The sequence below is a fragment of the Salmo salar genome, chromosome 11 (genome assembly GCF_965601325.2).
Source record: "Salmo salar chromosome 11, fSalSal1, whole genome shotgun sequence".
NCBI lineage: Eukaryota > Metazoa > Chordata > Actinopteri > Salmoniformes > Salmonidae > Salmo > Salmo salar.
The window spans coordinates 20057352-20082745 of NC_138301.1; the positions used below are offsets into that span (position 1 = coordinate 20057352).

General features: G+C 42.7%; 1 protein-coding gene across 1 annotated transcript in view; it reads left to right on the forward strand.

Moving 5' to 3' along the window:
- The first annotated feature begins 1417 nt into the window (after positions 1 to 1417).
- Positions 1418 to 25394, forward strand: part of LOC106562089 (copine-7) — a 42170-nt gene continuing 18193 nt past the window's right edge. Inside the window, exons 1-5 of the mRNA XM_014126654.3 lie at positions 1418 to 1487; positions 3213 to 3852; positions 17450 to 17632; positions 17888 to 17962; positions 22348 to 22422. Of these exons, the coding sequence (XP_013982129.1) occupies positions 3679 to 3852; positions 17450 to 17632; positions 17888 to 17962; positions 22348 to 22422 (507 nt within the window). The 5' untranslated portion in view covers positions 1418 to 1487; positions 3213 to 3678. The remainder of the gene's footprint in view (positions 1488 to 3212; positions 3853 to 17449; positions 17633 to 17887; positions 17963 to 22347; positions 22423 to 25394) is intronic.

The window sequence follows — 25394 nt, forward strand, 5'->3', positions numbered from 1 at the left end:
CAGACATTTTCTCTGCATCCCAGAATAGGCTTTGACCTTAAGCAATGGGAGCAGGCATATAGTGTACCTGAATTCTTTCATCCAGCCTATTGTCATCCAAGTGGGAAGGCAGAAAGGATATGTGCTGTAGGCGGGACCCCCACCACTTATAATTGCTACAGTTAAGTGCTTTGAAAGGAAAATGTACAACTCTGAATACACTTCATTGTCAGCTGGAAAGCTATCATGTTATATAATTTTTAGCCAGTTTTAGTGAGTTCACAAAAATGATATGGGCCTTGTGGGTGGGCTGAAAAAGGCTTCATATGAAGAGAACGGGTAGAGTGTATGTGTGGGTGTCAAAGGATTTTAAAACCTGCCCAACACGCTGTTGATATTCAGATCATTATAGCATTAGCTATAGCCCTTTTATTGGTATTAAATAGTCTTAAACATGTTGTTGTGTGTGTGAGTGAGAGTGCAAGAGAGGGTGGCAGAGGTAGCGGAAGGGTGAGAGAGTGAGAGTATGAGACATTGCCTGTTATTTACAAGAGTAGCACTGACTGCGATTCATCTCCATTGTTTCTCCGTTAGAGCTCAGTGTCACTTAGGGTCCTTAGCTGTCTGGCCAGCCACATCAGGGCGCTCACACACAAAACTTGTTGTGCCATCACCTGAGGATCTGTCTAATTCAATCTCTGCTGTCTGGCTGTCAAGTGTCTCCTCCTGTGTTTCCTGGGGTTGTAATTATTGACCTCCGTGAAAGACAGCAGTCCTGTCAGTGATACTAAAAGTCATATCTAGCCACTGGGAGTAATATAGTTACATTGTGTCATACTAATAGGCCTATTACTGAAGGGAGAGACTATGTATCTCTTACTTGATGTAATTGAGTGAATATTTTGGGGTGGATTGCAGACAGTTATTTTGCCTTTGAGTTGAGCAGATATGATCCAGCAACAAGGTACAGTGTTTGCAATGTTTGATAAGCAGAGATAAGCCAGCAATACAAATGCAAGACATTGGAATTTTGTGGGGGGGGAAAGCCTCACATTATATGTGGACAGTATAATATGTAGCCCATTAGAGTTGAGGAAAACATTTGTGGTTGTATATGTGTAATCTGTATGCTTTTAATTGTCTGTTGGTCACTGTGGCTGTGTTTGATTTGATATATCGCAGATTAAATCAAAAGGCTAATCAACAAATGCGTAAATGCTCTGGTGGTCAATTTAGCTAAGCCTCACAGGAAAATTAGCAGAAAGGTGAGATGATTAGTGTGGAACAGCCGCCAAGAGAGAGTGTTCGTGTATCACTATTGTGAACCGCTGTCGCACCTCTACGTCTCCCTCCAGCGGATTCTGGGGACATTGCAAGCTTTATCGGTGTGGTTATCACACACCCCTTGCTTCTCCCCCCTTCCCTCCACTGTTCCTGAGTTTCGGAAAAATCAAGCAGTGTGTTGAAGGAAAGGTAACAACAAGTGTAAATCCAGGGGACCACGACAGGTAGGAACAAGCAGCAAGAGATTGGATGTATTATTTTGAAGCATATGATGCAAGTTTCTGAATGATTGAGGTAATCGAACAAAATAATGTTATTGCAGAGTATTTTTGGAATAGTATACGTTCATGTGGTATTGTTATATCATTCATTGTGAAATGCTTGGATTCATTCAGAGGTTGTGGAGGTGCATCGATAAACGACCAGTTTAGCCAGTAATATAGATCAGTTTATATATATTTTGGGATGATAATTGAATGAATAAGGCAGTCGCGCTTCTCTCTGTCACCCTCAACAAATCATGCTATAGTTATCGTAGGAAATTATTTAGGTTGAGACCAAAGTTAAGAACAAAATCTTTATGAGTTGCTTAGTTGGATAAAAGTCATGTCAATTACAATTGTACAAGTCGTGAGTAGTCATTTATCAAGCTTAGCTGTCTATAACTGACTGTCTACCAGATATAACACAGTATAAATGAAATGGACATGCTACGCCCGGTTTAACATGACCAGGGAGGGGTGTGTGCCCATGCAGTTGTTGGTTCATGTGTCGGACAACAGGTTGTAGACATATTGCTGGTCAATAATAGGTTATGAGAATCTCTTTTCCACATTTTCGTTTTTATCTGTAACATGTATAGATCAGCACTCTTATTTTTTGCATTTATTTTCCACCATCATATTTTATGTCATTGCAATATATAAACAAATAATTATAAGAACATGGAACCAACTGAACGTTACAAGTGTTGGGCAGATTATTTCGAATTAATTACAACTTTCGGGTTATTGGTTGTTTTATAGTAGCCAATGATCTCAATATGTGTTCTATTTTATGAGTCATATGAGCCCTTATCATTTGTTCTTATTGTTTCTAACTACCTCGTCAAACACGTATGATTGCTGCCAAGGGCGCCTGATCTAATGTAACATAATTGCTTCAACCGAGCCTCACCCCACTGGAGAGCAGCAGCCGAGTGACTGAAGGTCGCTGTCCGTTGGCGGTGGTGCTGAAATAGGGCAATGTGGATTCTTGCGCCACGGCAGGCTTTGTCACTTTTATATTTTTTTACTGAGTAGCAATTCACCTGTTATTATTCAATCACCTTCATAGCCTACCTCATATGCAAACTTCTTCTGGTCCGAACTTGGATTCTGCTAATATTTATTTGGGTACCTGTAATTTGCTCCTTTAAGATTACGATGATGTTAAGGTTCAATAGCATTTTGTTTGTGGATATATGCTATTTTGCAGATACTTAAAGGCCCAGTGCAGTCAAAAACGTGATTTTTCTGTGTTTTATATATGTATTCACACTATGAGGTTGGAATGATACTGTTGACATTTTGAAAATGATTATGCCTTTTTAATACAAAAGCTGTTTGAAAAGACCATCTGAAATATCAACCTGTTTTGGTGGGTTTAATGTTTTGGCCTGCCTGGTGACATCACCAGGCGGTAAATTAGCCCAATAAGAAAGACAGTTCCAAATCTCTTTGCCAATAACATCTAATTTTCAGATTTCCCCAATCAGACCACTCCCAGACAGTCCTAGAAAAATTATTGCTTGAGAAATTGCTCTTTGCTAAGAAGCTATTTTTGTTTATTTTTGACCATTTTAATTGAAAACAATCACAGGAAGGTCCTTAATTGTTACTCAGAAATGATTTCATATTGAGATAAAAACAGCTGCATTGGACCTTTTAATTTGTGTTTTCTTTACATAGATACAGTACCTGTGTGGACTTTGAAGAGAAGGATGATCGGGAGCATACCCTGTTTTAACCCAGTTGTGATGCTCATGGACAACTTTTTCATGAAGAACACATGAAGACACATTTTGGCTAATCCTGAATCGTAAGTGACTCTCCACAGCTTTCTGGTCATCTAATCGAGACTCCCCAGCCTCCATCCAGCTCGGCCCACCCTGTCTGTTATCGCTGCAGAAATTAAATGACACCTGCCTTCATCTCAAATACAGACCTCTGAGAAAACTCTTTTCCCTTTTGTAACATTCACTACCAAGTCCAAGGATCCATTCTTCTCTTCTATGTATCTAACTCTGTGAGATTTAAGTGCCTCGCTCGGCTTGAATCCCTTTGCCATCCCTAGTAGTTCCCATTACTCTGAGCTCTCGGCAGCACCCACCATCTCTTGCTCCTTACTGGTTGACACCTCGGGTCCTGAGCCAGGATGAATGACGTCCAGGATGCTACCTCCCCAGGGGCCGCCCTTGGTGGCCCTGTCGCCTGCGTCTCCAAAGTGGAGCTGCGCGTCGCCTGCAAGGCCCTGCTGGACCGAGACACACTGAACAAGTCTGACCCATGTGTCATACTCATGGTGCAGAACCAGGGACAGTGGACAGAGGTGAGTACCCCCCATCCCCTGTATGTCCCCAACCTACTGGCCTGGTGAAGTCTTAACTAACATAGTTCACGCCATAATGTACTGATGGTATGAACAATAAGTAATGGATGTTGATGCTAAAACAACTAAGCCTGTGAAGCTCACACCCCAGTAATGAGCTGCATAAGTATCTCTATGATGTTGACATGTAACATTGGGTAGTATGACCCCAGTTTATTAAAATAACAATGATTCCGTGTCTGACGGAGTTGGATAGCATGAGGTGAACCAGAGTGAGTGCTTGTTTCTACTGAATGGAAGGCATTGTCACCTAGCAGGATATGGACGGCACAGTGGGAGGGGCAGCCCTCTCTCCCCGCCCTCCATTTCTCCATATCAAAGCTGAGCCACGTTTGGAGGATTTAAAAAATAAGTATTATCTGGAAGGCAGTGGTGGCTTGAAGACAGGAGTGAGATTTAAGGTGTGAGCTGTTTGTGTGAACGTGTCAGACTGAAGGATGAAATCCTAATCCTGCTCCCATTATCCCAACAGCTGGGCAGTGCACCAGATCACAGAGAACAAAGTAGAGCCAGGGAGAAGTGGCGTGTCTGGTGCTGGCTTGGTGGTATTGCTGCCATCTTTTCTTTTTAAATGGATTCTGATTTATAGAGTAGCTACCTAAAACTGAATTGGAATTCTCAAACAGATCACCAAGAACATTGTTCATCGGAGGAGGGAGGGGGACAGGAAATCTTATTTTCCTTTTCACGCTTCTTCCTCTACTCTCCCTATCTCTTTCTCGCGATCTCTTTCTACGTTGCAGATCATAGTTTCTTGTCTGTCTTGGAATTACACTGGTACACTATCTGCAATATGAGCTGGGGGTGTGTGAGCTATGAATAGCATATTTCCCATGATGCAGTAGTCCACTATAGTAGTCCACTATAGTAGTCCACACTGATATTCTGTATATCTATAAGGCTGTTTGAATTATAGGTGGTTGTTAAAGAAATCAATATTTGTTCCTTCATTCCATTGCATTCCCATATGAGATGGGATGATATGAGATGGGATGATATGAGATGGAATGATTTGAGATGGGATGATATGATTTGAGATGGGAGGATTTGAGATGGGATGATTTGCGATGGGATGATATGAGATGATTTGAGATGGGAGGATTTGAGATGGGATGATATGAGATGGGATGATTTGAGATGGGATGATATGTGATGGGATGATATGAGATGGGATGATATGAGATGGGATAATATGAGATGGGATAATATGAGATGGGATGATATGAGATGGGATGATTTGAGATGATTTGAGATGGGATGATTTGAGATGATTTGAGATGGGATGATTTGAGATGATTTGAGATGGGATGATTTGAGATGGGATGATATGAGATGGGATGATTTGAGATGGGATGATATGTGATGGGATGATATGAGATGGGATGATTTGAGATGATTTGAGATGGGATGATTTGAGATGGGATGATATGAGATGGGATGATTTGAGATGGGATTCCAGCCTGGCACTGCTGATGTATGTTGATATGAATCCGTGGTAGTAAGCACAGAGGCCTACACTTGTTAATTAAGCCATGCATTAGGTGCAAAATATGTTAACAAAGTGGAGGACCATAAGGGTGTCTGTAATGGTATGTAGCGATGCTTGTTGTAAGTGTATATACTGAGTGTACAAAAGTCGTAAAATGTTTAATTCCATGTATTACAAACATGGCACAAACATAGCACTCATTTCAGACCTGCCAGTGGTGCTATAGATCATAGGAAAAAACTAAAAACAAGACAGAAAGGGAGAGTCTTCTAATTACTATATTGTAACGAAACAAATATCATCAATCTAAAAAAGTGTTGGCAATATATCATATACACTGAGTGTAGGAAACATTAACCTGTACGGGATCGTTCCCCCCCACGGGACGGTTGAGCTAACGTGTGCTAATGTGATTAGCATGATGTTTTAAGTAACAAGAACATTTCCCAGGACATAAACATATCTGATATGGGCAGAAAGCTTAAATTCTTGCTAATCTAACTGCACTGTCCAATTTACAGTAGCTATTATAGTGAAAGAATACCATGCTATTGTTTGAGGAGAGTGCACAGTTATGAATTTGAAAATGTATTAATAAACCAATTAGGCACATTTCGGCAGTCTTGAAACAACATTTTGAACAGAAATACAATGGTTCATTGGATCAGTCTAAAACTTTGCACATACACTGCTGCCATCTAGTGGCCAAAATCTAAATAGCGCCTAGATTCCTATGTCATATTTGGGATTTTCTCTTGCATTTCAAAGATAAAAAAAAAGAAAATAAATAAAAGAAAATTTCTTTGTATTATCTTTTACCAGCTCTAATGTGTTATATTCTCCTACATTAATTTCACATTTCCACAAAAACCCTGCTCTTCCATGACATAGACTGACCAGATGAATCCAGGTGAAAGCTATGATCCCTTATTGATGTCACTCGTTAAATCCACTTCAATCAGTGTAGATGAAGGGGAGGAGACAGGTTAAAGACAATTGAGACATGGATTGTGTATGTGTGCCATTCAGAGGGTGAATGGGCAAGACAAAATATTTAAGTGCCTTTGAACGGGGTATGGTACTGCAATGATGCTGGGTTTTTTACACTCAACAGTTTCCTGTGTGTATCAAGAATGGTCCACCACCCAAAGGACATCCAGCCAACTTAACACAACTTTGGGAAGCATTGGAGTCAACATGGGCCAACATCCCTGTGAATTGTATTTATTTATCCTTATTTAACCAAGTTCTCTTTTACAGATGAGCCCTGAATGACATCAATTACAGAAAATACACATCAATATAAATACAAAATGCAAGCAGAAAGAAAAACACGGTCAGAAAAAAAACACATTCATCAGTAGTAAAGTCCTCAATCAGCTTTCTGAATTGCCCTAGGGATGAAAAACAAATTTAAGAACATTTTGAAGATTGTTCCACAAATAAGGTGCAAGGAATTTCAAGAGTAAACCATGCCTGAGACACCTTGTAGAGTCCATGCCCTGAAGAATTCAGGCTGTTCTGAGGTCAAAAGGGGGTGCAACTCAATATTAGCAAGTTGTTCCTAATTTCTTGTACACTCAGTGTATGTTGCAATTATGCCCCAATGTATTGGCCTCTCCTCCAGGCATTGCCAGATAATGATTAACAGTGACAATGTTAAATCGTAGTGTGTTGAGATGGGAAGCATTTATTGAGGCCTAGTTAATGGTTATGAATGAGAAATGTTGTAACGATCGTCAAAAGGAGTAGACCAAGGTGCAGCGTGGTATGTGTTCATCTTGAGATTTATTTGAACTCTGAACACTTAAACAAAATAATGAACAATGGAAACCGACCGTCATGTCTTGCAGGCTATAACGAGCAGTACAAAAAATAAGATCCCACAACTACAGGTGGGGGAAAAGGCTGCCTAAGTATGATTCCTAATCAGAGACAACGATAGGCAGCTGCCTCTGATTAGGAACCATACTCGGCTCAACACAAAGAAATAGACACCATAGAATGCCCACCCCACACCCTGACCTAACCACATAGAGAAATAAACCGTCTCTCTCAGGTCAGGGCGTGACAAATGTGTTCCGAGGCTTTGGCAATAATAAAGCTTGGCTGATAGTGTTGAGCACACACTAATCAATTTGTGGCTGTGGTAATGCAATAAAACAACATTTCATGAGGAAATTAACCTGGGTTCTCTGCAAGCTGAGCATTTGAGTAGTTTACATAACTCCCCTAAATTCAGCTCGAGCATTAGGAGGTGATATAATTGATACAACCTAATGTTCCGAATAACCATATCATCCATGTCAGTGGAGAATGCAATTTGTTACAGCAAAACAAATGCCACGAAACAAGAATTCTGAAATGTGAGTCTGTTAAGCCTAGTCAATACTGAATGTCAGTGTGCAAGAAGAATTGAGAGATAGGGGAGGAGAAAGAGAGGGTGAGAGAAAAATACTGCATCCCTGCTATCTACTGTTTGCAATGGTCTGTTTACCCTTTGACCTAAAAAATATATATAACTCTCACAACAGCTTTGACTGTTCTTTGAGGGCTGCCTTTAGTTCTCTTTAGTTCTTTGTGTTACACACTGTTACAGTAACTATATTCAAATGACTTTAATCCCCTGTGTGCTAGCTATTCATTAGCTGTGGTTCACAGACATACAAATATGCGCACCCTTCCACACACACACACACACACACCACACACACACACACACACACACACACACCACACACACCACACACACACACACACACACACACACACACACACACACCACACACACACACACACACACACACACACACACACACACACAGGGAGACAGACACACCACTCAGAACTTTGTCATATCTGTCCATCAGCTTTAGGAGATTGGGAAGACGCTTAATTTGCCAATTGAGCAAGAGGAACAAGACAATATTGTGTTTTATTGTCACGGATGTAAGTGGTAGTTCATCAATGTAGTCCATGCAGTGCGTTGAATTAGATTATTCTTTAGCCTGAATCTTCCAGGCAGCATTAGACTCACTGCTACACTATATATACAAAAGTATGTGGACACCCCTTCAAATGAGTGAATTTGGCTATTTCAGGGGTATAAAATCCATAGACTAACCTTGGCAGTACATGGGCTTACTGAAGAACTCAGTGACATTCAACGTGGCACTGCCATAGGATGCCACCTTTACAACAAGTCAGTTCGTCAAATTTCTGCCCTGCTAGAGCTGCACCGGTCAACTGTAAGTGCTGTTACTGTGAAGTGGAAATGTATAGCGGCAACAACGGACCTCCAAGTGCTGAAGCGCGTAATGATCGTCTGTTCTTGGTTGCAGCACTCAATACCAAGTTTCAAACTGCCTCTGGAAGTAACTTCAGCAGAAGAACTGTTCGTTGGGTTCTTCACAAAATGGGTTTCCATGGCTGAGCAGCCTAAGATCACCATGTGCAATGCCAAGCGTAGGCTGGAGTGGTATAAAGCTCGCCGCCATTGGACTCTGGAGCAGTGGAAACGTGTTCCCTGGAGTGATGAATCACGCTTCACCATCTGGCAGTCCGATGGACAAATCTGGATTTGGCGAATGCCAGGAGAAAGCTACCTGGCCGAATGCATAGTGCCAACTGTAAAGTTTGGTGGAGGAGGAATAATGGTCTGTTTTCCATGATTCAGGCTAGGCCCTTTAGTTCCAGTGAAGGGAAATCTTAATGCTACAGCATACAATGACATTCTAGATGATTATATTCTTCCAACTTTGTGGCAACAGTTTGGGGAAGGCCCTTTCCTGTTTCAGCATGACAAGGCCCCCGTGCACAAAGTGAGGTCCATGCAGAAATGGTTTGTCAAGATCGGTGGGGAAGAACTTGACTAGCCTGCACAGAGCACTGACCTCAACCCTATCGAACACCTTTGGGATGAATTGGAACGCCGACTGCGAGCCAGGCCTGATCACCTAACATCAGTGCATGACCTCACTAACGCTTTTGTGGCTGAATGGAAGCAAGTCCCAGCAACAATGTTCCAACATCTGTAACAGCCTTCCCAGAAGAGTGGAGGCTGTTATAGCAGCAGAGGGGGGACCAACTCCATATTAATGCCATGATTTTGGAATGAGATGTTCGACGAGCAGGTGTCCACATACTTTTGGTCATGTAGTGTATCTTATCCAGAAGTGGTGCGTGGGTAAAATCACTGGGGAAGCCAAGCCAGAAAAAAAGCCATATTACAACCTATGTGTTGTGATAATTGCGTTGTTTGCTCTATAACCTGTTAGTTCATATGCCTTGCGACTGTGATATATAGGCCAAAGGCCCGAGGCAATAAGAAGACACAGTGGCAGAATAAATTCAACCACACCTTTGTTTCATCACAAAATCAGAGAGCAACCGTTGTCCGGTGAAGTCCACAAAGCATACTACATGTATCAAACAGTTACATGACCTACAGCATAGTCAAGAAAGTTCATGTTTCTGACATTTTCAAACTACTAAACAACTACAATTATGAACCACAGAGAGATACTGCATGTCGCAAAGAAAACAGGAGCTGCCGCCACTATTCCAGCACCATTTCAGCTTCAACATTTCAACATCATCAAATCACCTATGCATAGTCTAATACAGTGACAACTAAAAGATACCAAAAACTATTTAGTCCAATCATTGTAAGTTACATATGATGTGGCTGTCCATGGTTCTGATTTATTTGTGTGTGTTGGTGAAAGTATAAAATAACATGTTGACTCACCCTACTTGTAGAAAAACACCAATGCCACCCTCCTCCCTTTCATGCTGACAAAATGGTCTATGACTCTCATACAGTACAGTCTTATTTTTTTGTTGTTCTAGGCTACCTGGCTAAAATAATTGCACGCTAGCCCAACTTCCTTTCATGGGCAATGTAAGCCTTCTACATGTAGCTACATATTGAACTTCCATCCTCTCAGTCTACAATGTAGTTTATGGTTGGATCAGAATTGCCTTTATAATCATTGGCTAGGACGGAGAACTAAGTAAAACCACAAGTCCAAATCCCTATCTACATCCATGGCTAATTTAGGAAAGGGTTTTTAACTAGCTAGCCACCAGAGGACAACAACAAAACGAGATGCAACAATTCAAGTTGTTTCAATAGATGCCGTATTTCTCTATGATAGCACTGAAGCCAAATCCAAACTGGCTTCCATTGACACTTTATTTTGGTACGCCAGGACCATTCACAGTTGAGCTCAATGCTGATTGGCTATTATTTTATACTTTTTTTTAATCAAGGGAGGCCAAATGCTTGCTGGCTTCCCTTGGAGTCAATGCTACAGGCAGCAGCAATATCGTACTTTTTATGACCAGACCGCATCAGATAGATGGCCTACACATACAGAGACAGAGGGGCGCAGTTTCTCTCGCTCGGATGTCTTCTCAGGTGAGATAAATTCAGCCTATTGCGAATTGAAGGACAATTATGAAAACACATAGACACGTAAGATACATTATTTCGTTTTTTTTTTCTTGGTAAAGGATTTGGGAAAGCCTGGCTTCCCTTGGCATTCATCAATACATGCCACTGATCTTAACCATACCAGTGCTGTTGATATACAGTGGCTGGAGCATGTTTGTCGATGTAGAAGCCAATTCATGGTTTTACTAAAGATAGAATTCAGCAAAACAGAGAGCTGTGTCAACATAGTTGGGCTGGGGAAGAGGCCTTTGAATGAACACTCCCTTGTGATATGTGTTGTACTGCTTTGTATTTCAGTCTTTGGTGGCCCACTCCTTTTCTCTGAAATCCATCTGAACAGGGATGCAACATTGTCATGCAAATCATTTGCTCATCATGCCAAAGGCTGAGAAAGACCGAGTAGCTAAATCGACACACATCTTGCTTCTCTCTCTCTCCTGCCGAACGAATGCAGCGCATTTTTATTTATTAATTTTATACAATATTCTGCCCATATTAACACATTTATATACAATATACTGTCACCAGCCAGCCGTCATTCACCAGCCAATCGCGCACACGTGTCGGGTGTGCAGACGAAAGAGTCGCCGACAAAAGAAGGCTTCTGCAGACTTCACTGTAAAATATAGCGTGGTGCAGCGGTGCTTCAATGGACACAAGGACAAACCCTCATAACGTTTTTAGTTGACGATGTGATTATACTTATTTTATAAATGTTAGGTATCACGAAATCGACTCACATTTTTCCTCTCTGAATCCCCCCCACCTGTAGCGGTTTTGCATTCTAATGTTTGTCACTGATACAACTTTCCCTGTATGAAAATTACTTAATTAGATTCCTCTTTTCTCTGTTGGGTAAAAAAACGTCAAATCATGACATCAGTTATCTTAAGGTCGGAAAGTCGTAGCTCTAGAAAGATACCCGAGTTTCCGACTTGGAATTCCGTGTTGGATGACAGTTAAAAAATATTTTTCCCAGTTGGAGCTAGTTTTTTTTCTCCAGAGTTCCCAGTTGTTTTGAACGCGGCATTACACCCCTACTCTTACGATAAGTGGCATGGATTTTTTTAAGCCCACAGAGAGTCAGGACACCCATTTAAAATCCCATCTGAAAGACCCATACGCAGGGCAATGTCCTCTTCACTGCTCTGGGGCATAGAGCCCTACAGTGAGGGTGTCAAACAGTTGGATATAAGAGCAACGTCAACTCACCAACATTATGACCAGGAATACGACTTTTCCGAATCGGATCCTCTGTTTGGTCCACCACCCAGGACAATGGATCGGATCCCGGCCGGCGACCCAAAACAACGGCGCCGCAGAAGGGGCAGACGGAGCGGTCTTCTGGTCAGGCTCCGTAGATGGGCACATTGCGCACCGCTCCCGAGCATACTACTCGCCAATGTCCAGTCTCTTGACAACAAGGTAGACAAAATCTGAGCAAGGGTTGCCTTCCAGAGAGACATCAGAGATTGTAACGTTCTTTGTTTCACGGAAACATGGCTCACTCGGGATACGTTATCAGAGTCGGTACAGCCACCTAGTTTCTTCACGCATCGCGCCGACAGAAACAAACGTCTCTCTGGTAAGAAGAGGGGCGGGGGTGTATGCCTTATGATTAATGAGACGTGGTGTGATCATAACAACATACAGGAACTCAAGTCCTTTTGTTCACCTGACCTAGAATTCCTTGCAATCAAATGCTGACCGCATTATCTACCAAGAGAATTCTCTTCGATCATAATCACAGTCGTGTATATCCCCCCTAAGCGGACACCTCGATGGCCCTGAAAGAACTTCATTGGACTTTATGTAAACTGGAAACCACATATCCTGAGGCTGCATTTATTGTAGCTGGGGATTTTAACAAGGCTAATCTGAAAACAAGGCTCCCTAAATTTTATCAGCATATCGAATGCGCGACACGGGCTGGCAAAACCCTGGATCAGTGTTATTCTAACTTCCGCGATGCATACAAAGCCCTCCCCCGCCCTCCTTTCGGAAAATCTGACCACGGCTCCATTTTGTTGCTCCCAGCCTATAGACAGAAACTAAAACAGGAAACGCCCGTGCTCAGGTCTGTGCAACGCTGGTCCGACCAATTGGATTCCATGCTTCAAGATTGCTTTGATCACGTGGACTGGGATATGTTCCGCATAGCGTCGGACAATAACATTAATGAATATGCTGATTCGGTGAGCGAGTTTATTAGCAAGTGCATCGGTGATGTTGTACCCACAGCGTCTATTAAAACCTTCCCCAACCAGAAACCGTGGATTGATGGCAGCATTCGCGCAAAACTGAAAGCGTGAACCACTAATTTTAATCAGGGCAAGGCGACCGGGAAACATGACCGAATACAAACAGTGTAGCTATTCCCTCCGCAAGGCAATCAAACAAGCTAAGCGTCAGTATAGAGACAAAGTAGAGTCGCAATTCAACGGCTCAGATACAAGAGGTATGTGGCAGGGTCTACAGTCAATCACGGACTACAAAAAAGAAAACCAGCCCCATCGCGGACCACGATGTCTTGCTCCCAACTTCTTTGCTTGCTTTGAGGACAATACAGTGCCACCGACACGGCTCGCTAGCAAAACCTGTGGGCTCTCCTTCACTGCAGCAAATTTGAGTAAAATATTTAAACGTGTTAACCCTCGCAAGGCTGCCGGCCCAGACGGCATCCCTAGCCGCATTCTCAGAGCATGCGCAGACCAGCTGGCTGGTGTGTTTACGGACATATTCAATCAAGTCTTACCCCAGTCTGCTGTTCCCACATGCTTCAAGAGGGCCACCATTGTTCCTGTTCCCAAGAAAGCTAAGGTAACTGAGCTAAATGACTATCACCCAGTAGCACTCACTTCCATCATCATGAAGTGCTTTGAGAGACTAGTCAAGGACCATATCACCTCCACCCTACCTGACACCCTAGACCCACTCCAATTTGCTTACCGCCCCAATAGGTCCACAGACGACGCAATTGCAATCACACTGCACACTGCCCTAACCCATCTGGACTAGAGGAATACCTATGTAAGAATGCTGTTCATCGACTACAGCTCAGCATTTAACACCATAGTACCCTCCAAACGCGTCATTAAGCTCGAGACCCTGAGTCTCGACCCCGCCCTGTGCAACTGGGTCCTGGACTTCCTGACGGGCCGCCCCCAGGTGGTGAGGGTAGGAAACAACATCTCCACCCCGCTGATCCTCAACACTGGGGCCCCACAAGGGTGCGTTCTCAGCCCTCTCCTGTACTCCCTGTTCACCCATGACTGCGTGGCCATGCACGCCTCCAACTCAATCATCAAGTTTGCAGATGACACTACAGTGGTAGGCTTGATTACTAACAACGATGAGACGGCCTACAGGGAGGAGGTGAGGGCCCTCGGAGTGTGGTGTCAGGAAAATAACCTCACACTCAATGTCAACAAAACAAAGGAGATGATCGTGGACTTCAGGAAACAGCAGAGGGAGCAGCCACCTATCCACATCGACGGGACAGTAGTGGAGAGGGTGGAGAGTTTTAAGTTTCTCGGCGTACACATCACGGACAAACTGAAATGGTCCACCCACACAGAAAGCGTGGTGAAGAAGGCGCAGCAGCGCCTCTTCAACCTCAAGAGGCTGAAGAAATTTGGCTTGTCACCAAAAACACTCTTTTAAAACAAACTTTTACAGATGCACAATCGAGAGCATCCTGTCGGGCTGTATCACAGCCTGGTACGGCAAACTGCTCCGCCCACAACTGTAAGGCTGTCCAGAGGGTAGTGAGGTCTGCACAACGCATCACAGGGGGAAAACTACCTGCCCTCCAGGACACCTACACCACCCGATGTCACAGGAAGGCCAAAAAGATCATCAAGGACAACAACCACCCGAGCCACTGCCTGTTCACCTCGCTATCATCGGGAAGGCGAGGTCAGTACAGGTGCATCAAAGTGGGGACCGAGAGACTGAAAAACAGCTTCTATCTCAAGGCCATCAGACTGTTAACAGCCATCACTAACATTGAGTGTCTGCTGCCAACATACTGACTCATCTCTAGCCACTTTAATAATAAAAAATGTAATGTAATAAATGTATCACTAGCCACTTTAAACAATGCCACTTTATATAATGTTTACATACCCTACATTACTCATCTCATATGTATATACTGTACTCTATATCATCTACTGCATCTTGCCTATGCCGTTCGGCCATCGCTCATCCGTATATTTTTATGTACATATTCTTATTCATTCCTTTACACTTGTGTGTATAAGGTAGTTGTTGTGAAATTGTTAGATCACTTGTTAGATATTACTGCATGGTCGAAACTAGAAGCACAAGCATTTCGCTACACTCACATTAACATCTGCTAAACATGTATATGTGACAAATAAAATTTGATTTGAAGTCACCTTGCCCTAGAGAGATTTACACTGTTATCAAAACGTCTCGCCAGGGTAAGCCTACACGAAACACAGCCCTTATTTTATGTGTTTCTAAAATCCCCTATGGGAAAAAACAAACAATTGGAACCATTTCCTTGTTTGACCACTAGATTTTATGACTCATACTGTGGTACTCTATTGGGAGCTCCTTTGGCCAGAGTGCCCCTACTGGCCCTCCAACCTCACTTCCAGCAGCATCTGGTCTCCCATTCAAGACCGACCCTACTTAGCTTCAGAGGCAAGCCAGCAGTGGGATGCAGGGTGGTATGCTGCTGGCAAGCAGGAGAGAGGGATCTGACTCCCTGGGACCTCAGAGATCCCTCCGTACGTCAGACAGTCACCTCTCTGTAGACTCTCCCTGCCACCCCAGATGAATGGGCATCACAGGGGTAGGCATCACAAAGGCACAGCCCTTCCTCTGTGGCTCTGGGTAGTTTTCATCACACACGGAAACAAACTTGTGTTCACAAATATGTCCAACCAGATAGCACAGAAAATAGAATGAGAGAAGCAGCGAGAGGAGGAGGGCTAGAGTCTAATTAAAACATGTCTTAGCTGTTATCTCCTGAGAAATGAATCACTCTTTCTACTGTTTGCAAGGTCAATAATGAATAACAAGACAATCCCCCATTCCTCAGGTCATCTGTATCAGTATACTTAATAACATTGTCTTCAACACTCTTGAGGTGTCTCTAATTAGGACTGGCAGACTAGACTCTTTATTCCACAGTGATTGTCAGTGAGAAAAGGTGCATGCTTTCTCTGTTGCTTCTCATCAACCATTCTGTGTGTGTAGGTGTCTGTGTGTGTTCTCGTCAGCTCAAGGCCAACAGCATGAGGTAAAGCAGTAGGATTAACTCCTGAATATCTGAATGTTAACGTGGACGTGCATGTGTGTACTACAGCGTGCCATGTATGTTCATGGCGTTTGGTGTGTGGGGCCCATGTTGACTCTGACTTTAGAGAGCTTTGACAGAGCTGCTGATCAGGGAGCTTTATTCTTGATTTGTGCTCTATGGACGGGTGGGATTTGGCTTTGCTACGATAAGGTTATTAGTGAGATTGATGGCTAGGCCTGGTTTGAGATTGATGGCAATCTCTCTAGTATTTTTTGTTTTAGGTCAAACTACGGAGATTATGTAAAATTGCCTTTCAAATTGAATTACCTGTGTTTATGTCTTTCTGACTTTATCTTCTGTTTTACCATCACAACTTTTTCCTCAAACTAAAAGAGATGGAAAACAAGAGTAAAATATTTATGGAATTTCTAAGTTTCCTTACCAGATTTAGATTGACAGTTGCCTTGGGCTTGAATAATTTTTTATATGCTTTTTCAATAGCTCCAGTTTGAAATCCATTGATTCACTTAAACCATGAAACACTTAACCATGGTTCAAACACTGCTTTTTAGGTCAATTTAATTTACTGATAGCATCTTTAGGGGATTCATGTGCTTTCGATGATGTGTTGGCTCCCCTCAGAATACCTAGCTTGGAGTTAAATTATTAGTAATAATGTATCGGGCACTGGACATAATTGGATACTGGATGCTACTGGGTGCTAGATGGGTACACTCTGGCTGGGTTTACATAGGCAGACAATTTCCCAATTATTGGCAAAGATCAGAATCGGGCTGCCTGTGTAAACGCAGCCTCTGTGCTCCACTGAAAGCAGGTGTCAATGTGGAGAGTTCAGGCATGAACCAGGTGTATTAGATAAACAGGTGTATGAATGTCCAAGCATGGACATTCATACACCTGTGTGTCTGCTGAGCTCTCAGCCCTCAGTCCACTAAAATCCTCTCTGCTGTCACTGTCTGAACAAGAGCTTCACAAGATTTACATTTTGGTCTAATCAACAGGAAAACAAACAAGAACGCCAACAGTGGCTATAGCAGTGATCCAGGTGCAGATGGGTATTTGGCTGTTGTTCCTACATTCCCATGTGCCCATGAATGCATCACCATGTCCCATACATTAATTAGCATCGCAAATGAACTGATACAATGTACATTGCATACAAAACTGCACTTTTTATGTTTGGTAGGAAGCTGTCATTAGAGAGTTGAGTTGGAGGTCCGAGTTTCTCCAGTAATATCCAACAACGTGTCCACATTCTAATTCTGTGCCTTTTTCTCCCCTCTTGTCGCTTCAGCTTGACAGGACAGAGGTGATCAAGAGCAACCTGCACCCGGTCTTTGCCAAGGTCTTCACCCTGGACTACTACTTTGAGGAAGCTCAGAAGCTGCGGTTCGAGGTCTACGACATCCATGGCACCCACAGTATTGGCACCCGCGATGACGACTTCCTGGGTGGTGTGGAGTGTACGCTCGGCCAGGTCCTGTACTGAATGTCTGACCCTTCCACTCAGTTATCCAATGTATAATTTCTTATGTCTAATCAAATCACTCACCACACATAAACTGAATGGAACAGTGTGCCGAGTTGCTGCTCACCAACATCAGAGGGTAAAGGTTAGAAGTCACCAGACCTCGTCATACTGCTCTCAAACTGCTTTCGTACTAATTGTCCTGTAATACTTCTCACTGCTTCACTAGTCACCAGTCATTCATAGTTTTCCTGTGTTCCACAGATTGTAGCCCAGAAGAAGATGGTGAAACCTTTATTCCTAAAGTATGCGAAGTACGCTGGGAAATCCACCATCACGGTAGGTTTCCCCTATTCATCATCCTATTGATCTCACTCACCATTGGCTCACTATTGCAGTAACAGTGGCAAGCAAAATCAAATGCAATGACTTGTTAAATCAATTCATGCAGTTAAAGCAAAGTAGCTGATGTGAATCCTGTGATGTAAGGATGCTTCTCTGTACAAAGAATCATGACTCATATACAATATCTGTCATGACAAAGAGAGGGGGACGTTAAAGCACAGAGTGTTGTTTCTGTTGGATGGTCTCAACACCATCTGCCAGGCCAACATTACATTGCCATACAAAAGGAACAACACAGAGAAGCTGTGTTTAACAAGCCTGCAAATCTGACCTTTAGTGGAGTGGGAGGAAGAGTCAGTGTTCCTCACTGCTCCTGTTAAGTCAGAGGTGCAGAGTCTCTGATCTCTCAGTGCCTTCTTCTACTGCAGAGATGAGAGGAGAGAACAGAAGGGGTTTTGCCCAAGAAGGGAATTCGATAATGTCAACAACAGACCTTTTGCCTTATTGATACCTATCTTTATTGATTTTACCCTAACAAACTACGCATACATTTCCCTTCGAGAGAAGGGCTGAGAATGACTTGCTTGGGATGGAATTGGCCAAAGTAAAGATGGCATTTGAGGATCTTTCCCTTCAGCTAGTGTCGCCATTATGACCATTGATTGGATGCGATCACATGGCGGCAGCTTGCTGTGAGGCGGTTATGGGGGATATAATGGGTTTGTTTAAGCACAGTCCTGTAGCAGTGTGGGCTTAATGCATTCTAGTGAATTAGTGCTAACCTGTGTCATGGTGTTTCTGAAAATAGCTTTTCCTGATATGATAATGGGCCTGTGCTTTGTCAAGTCTGTCCGTGAGATGGATCCCAATGGCATGGCGTCTGCCTGTAATGTGCCTGCAGGCTAATCTGGAAGGTGGCAGAACAACAGACAACTGTTGTGTTTTGTGTGAAAAATCCCTTCCTAGTGTTTGTAACACATCTCTCAGATGTCCATCGTGCATATGGGGACATGGGATGTGGAGAACATCAAATGGTAGGGATTAAGGTACCGTTGTATGCAGTTACTGTGGCTCCCACTGGCAAGCATCACATTACAATGGTCTTCTAACTGGAACGTTCATAGCCGGGCCACAATCCAATACACATTATGCCTACACAACACTCACCAGGACAATGGCACCATGATATGAGATACAATAAATAATATTCATCCAAGATGCATACTGTACGTACAGAAAGCTTGACAATCTGCTGATACGACACATGCACCAAGTGTTATAGCTTTGCTGTGTTGTATTATTGAGAAGCTGAGAGACCCATAGACTTTGTTTCTGGACCATTGCCACACATTTGTTTGAATGACAGAAACCATACACTTTACTGTAGAAATGTTCTTGTTGTTTTGAGTCAACAGATGTTTTTCAGCTTGAATTTATTTAGGCTGGTTATCATTATTGTAGCAGTCGTGCATTTTAACACAAAGTCCTGTTTGATAGACAGCACTTGATTCACTGGCTTACCGGTATATAATGACACTTATTTAGGAGGTGAGGGGCAGTAAAGGGCCAATACAATTTGTCCTAATGTGCTGAGATGACTTGTAACCTTCTAACTGTTCATCAGGAGTGGTTCTGAAGGTGAGCAGCACTCTCTGTAATGGGCTCATTGTAGTGTATCTGGAACTCTTTGGGCTCTGACCACACCATTAGCTATGCAACACTGTGTCTGCTTTTAGTGTCTACTTTTAGAGTGCTCCCCTCTCCTCTCTCCCCTCTCTCCCCTCTCTCCCCTCTCCCCTCTCTCCCCTCTCCCCTCTCTCCCCTCTCTCCTCTCCCCTCTCTCCCCTCTCCCCTCTCTCCCCTCTCCCCTCTCCCCTCTCCTCTCTCCCCTCTATTCAATTCAAAAGGGGCTTCATTGGCATGGAAAACTTGTTTACATTGCCAAAGAAAGTGAAATAAACAAAAGTGAGGAGTAACAAAACAACATCAACCAAAAACGATTAGAATTTAACTGAACATATTGAAAGACATTTCAAGTGTTATATTATCAGCTATGTACAGTGTTTTAGCAATATGCAAACAGTTGTAGTACGAATAGTAGGAGTAGATAAATAAACAGATAAATATTGGTTGCCCTCCACTGGTTGCCCTGTTTTCATGGCAACGGGCCACAAATCTTGCTGCTGTGATTGCACACTGCACTATTTTGCCTAATAGATATGGGAGTTTATCTTTGTGGGTCTGTGTGATATGTGGGAAATATGTATCTCTAATGTGGTCATATGTTTGGCAGAATGTTAGGAAGTGCAGCTCAGTTTCCACTTCATTTTGTGGGTAATGTGAACATAGCCTGTCTTATCTCGAGAGACAGGTCTGTCTTTGGCTGCCTTTCTCAATAGCAAGGCTATGCTCACTGAGTCTGTACACAGTCAAGGATGTTCTTAATTTTGGGTCAGTCACAGTGGTCAGGTATTCTGCCACTATGTACTCTCTGTTTAGGGACAGATAGCGTTCCAATTTGCTCTGTTTTTTGGTTGATCATTTCCAGTGTGTCAAATAGTTATTTTTTAGTTTTCTCCTAATTTGGTTGGGTCTGATTGTGTTTCTGTCCTAGGGCTCTGTGGGCTCTGGTTGTGTTTGTGAACAGAATCCCAGAACCAGTTGGATGAGGGGACTCTTCTCTAGGTTCATCTCTCTGTAGGTGAGGGCTTTGTGGTGGAATGTGTGGGAATAGCTTCCTTTTAGGTGGTTATAGAATGTAATAGCTCTGTATGCATTGTTTGGGGTTTTGCGTTGTACACTTAGTGTATTTTTTTGCAGAATTCTGTATGTAGAGTCTCAATTGGGTGTTTGACCCGTTTTATGAATTCTTGTTTGGTGAGTCGACCACAGACCTCACAACCATAGAGAGCTTCTATAACTGATTGAAGTATTTTTGGGATGTCTAGTTGTATGTTCCTTTTGATGGTGTAGAAGGCCATTCTTGCCTTATCTGTTAGATCATTCACTGCCTTGTGGAAGGTACCTGTCGTGTTAATGTTTAGGCTGAGGTAGGTATAGTTCTTTGTGTGCTCTAGGGCAATGCTGTCTAGATATAATTTGTATTTGTTGTCCTGGTAACAGGAGCTTTTTTGGAACACCATTATTTTTTATTTTGACTGAGATTCATTGTCAGGGCCCAAGTCTGACAGAATCTGTGCAGAAGATCTAGGTGCTGCTGTAGGCCCTGCTTGGTTGGGGACAGAAGCACCAGATCATCTGAAAACAAACAGTAGACATTTGATTGCTGAGTCCAGAAGGGTGAGGCCGGATATACTTTACACAGATTGTACAAAACATTTCCATGACATAGACTGATCAGGTGAATCCAGGTGAAGCTATGATCCCTTATTGATGTCACTTCTTAAATCCTCTCCAATCAGTGTAGATGAAGGGCAGGAGAGAGGCTAAAGAAGGATTTTTAAGCCTTAAGACAATTAAGACATCGACTGTGTATGTGTGCCATACATAGGGTAAATGGGAAAGACAAAATATCTAAGTGCTTTTGAAAGGGATATGGTAGTAAGTGCCAGGCGCACCGGTTTGAGTGTAGTCAAGAACTACAACACTGATGGGTTTGTCATGCTCAACAGTTTCCTCTGTGTATCAAGAATGGTTCAGCCAACTTGACACAACTGTGGGAAGCATTGGAATCAACATGGACCAGCATCCCTGTGGAATACTTTTGACACCTTGTAGAGTGCATGTCTCGATGAATTGAGGCTGTTCTGAAGGTAAAATGGGGTGCAACTCAATATTAGGAAGGCGTTCCTGATGTTTTGTTCACTGAGTGTATATGTTGAATAGGATGGGGCTCAAGCTCCATCCCTGTCTCACCCCATGGCCCTGAAGAAGAAAATCTGTGTCTTTATTGCCAATTATAACCGCACACTTGTTGTTTGTGTACATTGATTTTATTATCTCTCTCTCTCTCTCACATTATCACCTCTATCTCATTCTCTCTTCTACCTCAGACACAATTAACATTTGTGTTTTTTCAGCAAAACTTATTAGCCTGTCTGTAATAATCCTTTAAATATGCAGAATAATGAACTTATTTGCTATTAGTGTATTCCTTTAGGAGGCCAACTAAACAGTCTTGTGGACTAAATTTGGACCCAGCTCCATTTGGCCAGCTCTGCATTACTGTAATGGAACCACATCTGTTTCTCGGCTTGAAGGAGCTTTCTGTAAAAGTAATAACACTCCTCAACATTTTATGTGACATATTTTGATTGGCTTCAAGGACCTGTCCACATGTCATACGACAGGCTGTCTGCCTGCGGAAAATAAAATATTCTCATTGGTCAAAATGTGACTTACTGAAAACCTTTTTTCAGGTACACGCTGAAGAAATTTCTGGCAACAATGGATATGTTGAACTGTTCTTCTGTGCCAAGAAACTGGATGATAAGGTAAGGGATTAGAGGCCTTCTCTTGATGGAAATGTCAATATATTTCATGGGTGAATTGTTGCTTATTGCTGGCTGTTGAACCTCTCTCCTGTGAATGTGATTTCAAGATCTCTTTTTGACATTATCAGTCATTAACCAGACAAGAAAGATTTATACAACGATGATGATATGGATTTTCTACACTTATAAACGCAACATTTATTTAGATCCGTATGCTTTACACTGTATTTACTGGATGATATGACATAAAGGCATACAACATTTGTTCTATTAAGTCTGAATTGAACTTGGCTTTCTGTAAATGCTGGTTCCCCGTTGAGACAAGCATTGTGAGAATGGTGTGTCATGGACCCTTGACAGATAGCCAAAGGAAGATGAGGGTGAGATCAGTGTGAGGTTTGCTTAGTTCAGTGTGTGTGTGTGTGTTTGTTGGTGTGTGTCAGTGTGTGCGTAAAGGGTGTTGCCGTGTGGTTCTCTGTTTGCAAATAGCCCCTCCACACAAAGCATCCCACAATGGACAACAGGCCCTGAAGCTCTGCAGGTGTCTGTTCTTCCTACAGCAGCAACACGCCGTACCCGAACGCCTCCACACTTATCCTCTCTCTCCTTGTCGCTCAACTAATATCTCTGCATTTCTCCTTCTTTTCCTCCTTTACTCAGCATATCTCTCAGGGTCTTCCTCCTTTTCTCTGCATATCTCTCAGGGTCTTCCGCCCTCTCACTTTCTGCGCCTCAAGCTAAAACATACTCTTAGTGATTATCTGCAAAATACTTTTTTCTCTCTCTCTTTTCCTACCATTCCGTTTTTGTCTGCCATTCATAAATTTATGCATTTCAAGTATCCTGGCTCTGAAAGGCTGCCTTGCAATATCCAAAGGACATGATCGACCTGTCCTTTTCAACTCTAAATTCCTGCGCCCTAACACAAGATGAAGAAATCAATCCAACATGGGGCTCACTGTGCAAAGACAGCACAGACAGCAGTAGTTTGTCAATAAATGGCTTGACAGAGAAAAGCTATGTAAAATGCACGGTGAGCTCAGAAAGAGGGAGTTTGTTGTCGGTAGAGCATTTAGGAGGGTTACGAAAGATATTTGGCAACAGATTTTGGGAGCTGGAGCACTGAGGCACCTACAGTAGAGCTGGCACACCCACACAAGGCTCAAGGCAGAAGGTTCATATCTCAGTCAACAAGACTGGAATAACTCTCTGACATCAATGATTATAGCAGAAATCTTCTTCCTGCCTCTGTGCTCTCAGAATGCTACCAAGCAAAGGGTGCAATTGGCCTTTGACTCTAAACAGTGTTGGATAAAGTTAACAGGGAGTGGAGGTAAAGTTCTGCTTAGTGTGTATTCATCAGAGCAGTGCCCAGACTCCTTTAATGCATTTATTCGAGTTAGCAATTTACAATCCTTTTGATTGGCTGATTGGACCTAATCCAATAGAAAAAGGCTCATGATGAGCAATTCCATGTGGAAATAAAAACAGATTTCAAATTGCACTGTTTGTGATTTAGACACAAGCAATATTGCTAATGGAATCTTCAGTGTACATTGGAGGCAGGGAAACTCATCAATGCTTGTATGGTGTGCTTTAAAACGTTCTCTTTCTTTTGCTTATTGACATAATTATATTTCCGTTGCCCAACCCTGTCAGCAAACTACTTTAACTATACACTCTTAGATAAAGGGTTTATTTGGCTGTCCCCAAAGGAGAACCCTTTTTGGGTTCCAGGTAAAAGCACTTTTTGGTTCCTGGTGGAACCATTTTTGGTTTCATGTAGAACCCTCTGTAAAAGGTTCTACATGGAACCCCAAACAGTTCTACTTGGAACCAGAAAGAGAGCCAGAGAGCAGGAGATGGAAAGTGGGAGAGAGGGGGGGTGGGAACAGAGAGAGAGAGAGAGAGACATGGGGGGGATGGTCACATGCTCAGGCAGATTAATTGCCAGGCTACTATCTTTGTATGGAATCTCTCCATTCCAATGACTTTGAGGATCCCATTACTCTGAGAAATATTACTCTAATAGACTATGCACATGATCTATACCACACAGGCTATAAATACTGCCTGCTTCACAATGGTGATCAGCTGTGATGAGGCACTTTAATATTGTAGTTGATTTACCAGCACAATGGATGACGGCTCTGACAAAGTACCTTTTCAAAGGTTTGCATTTAAATGTCTTGAATGTTTAACCTTTTGTTTTTAAAAGAACTTGAAAATATATATATATTATCAAAAATATATATAATTGTAGATGGAAAGAGTTGCTGTGACAACCACAGTATGACCAATGATCAATGAAATATCCCCCATTTATTTCTAATACTGTAATGCTGCCTGAAACGCTGTCCAAGGTACTGAACAAACTGCTGGGGGACATTATGGAACTCAGTAGACTGAGCTGGTCAAAGTTGTAGGTAACTTAATTAATGGTGCTGATTATATAAGTGGTGAGAGCTGTTATTGCTGGACAGGGATTAAATGTTGACAGACAAATGCACTTGTAATGCACGTCAGTCCACAGTGACGCCACTGGCAAGGGGTTGCCGTGACAACGAGATGGGGGGCTACCTCCTTCTCTTTCCTCCCTGGCTGTCCCTGTGGAGCTGTATCAGGCTAATGCAGCGAGAAATGGGGACATTAAATATCTTGTTTTGTGCCCCCCCGCTCACTCTCTCACACACTTTCTTTCTTTCTTTCTTTCTCCCTCCATTCCTTTCTCTAACACTTTCATACACTACACAATGTACAGAAATACTGTCTGTTGGGCCCTGAACAATCAATTGACCCAAACAAGCTGTAGTTGCTCTCAGCCTTACCTTGAGACTCAATGTCAAATGACTCTTTCACACCCTTTTCCTGATTTGATTGGTCACAGCAGTGAACAATACACCACATGGACAAGCGGTGTCAAATTTAGCACCAGGAGGACCAAGCTAACATGTTGACATCTGTGTGCGTGT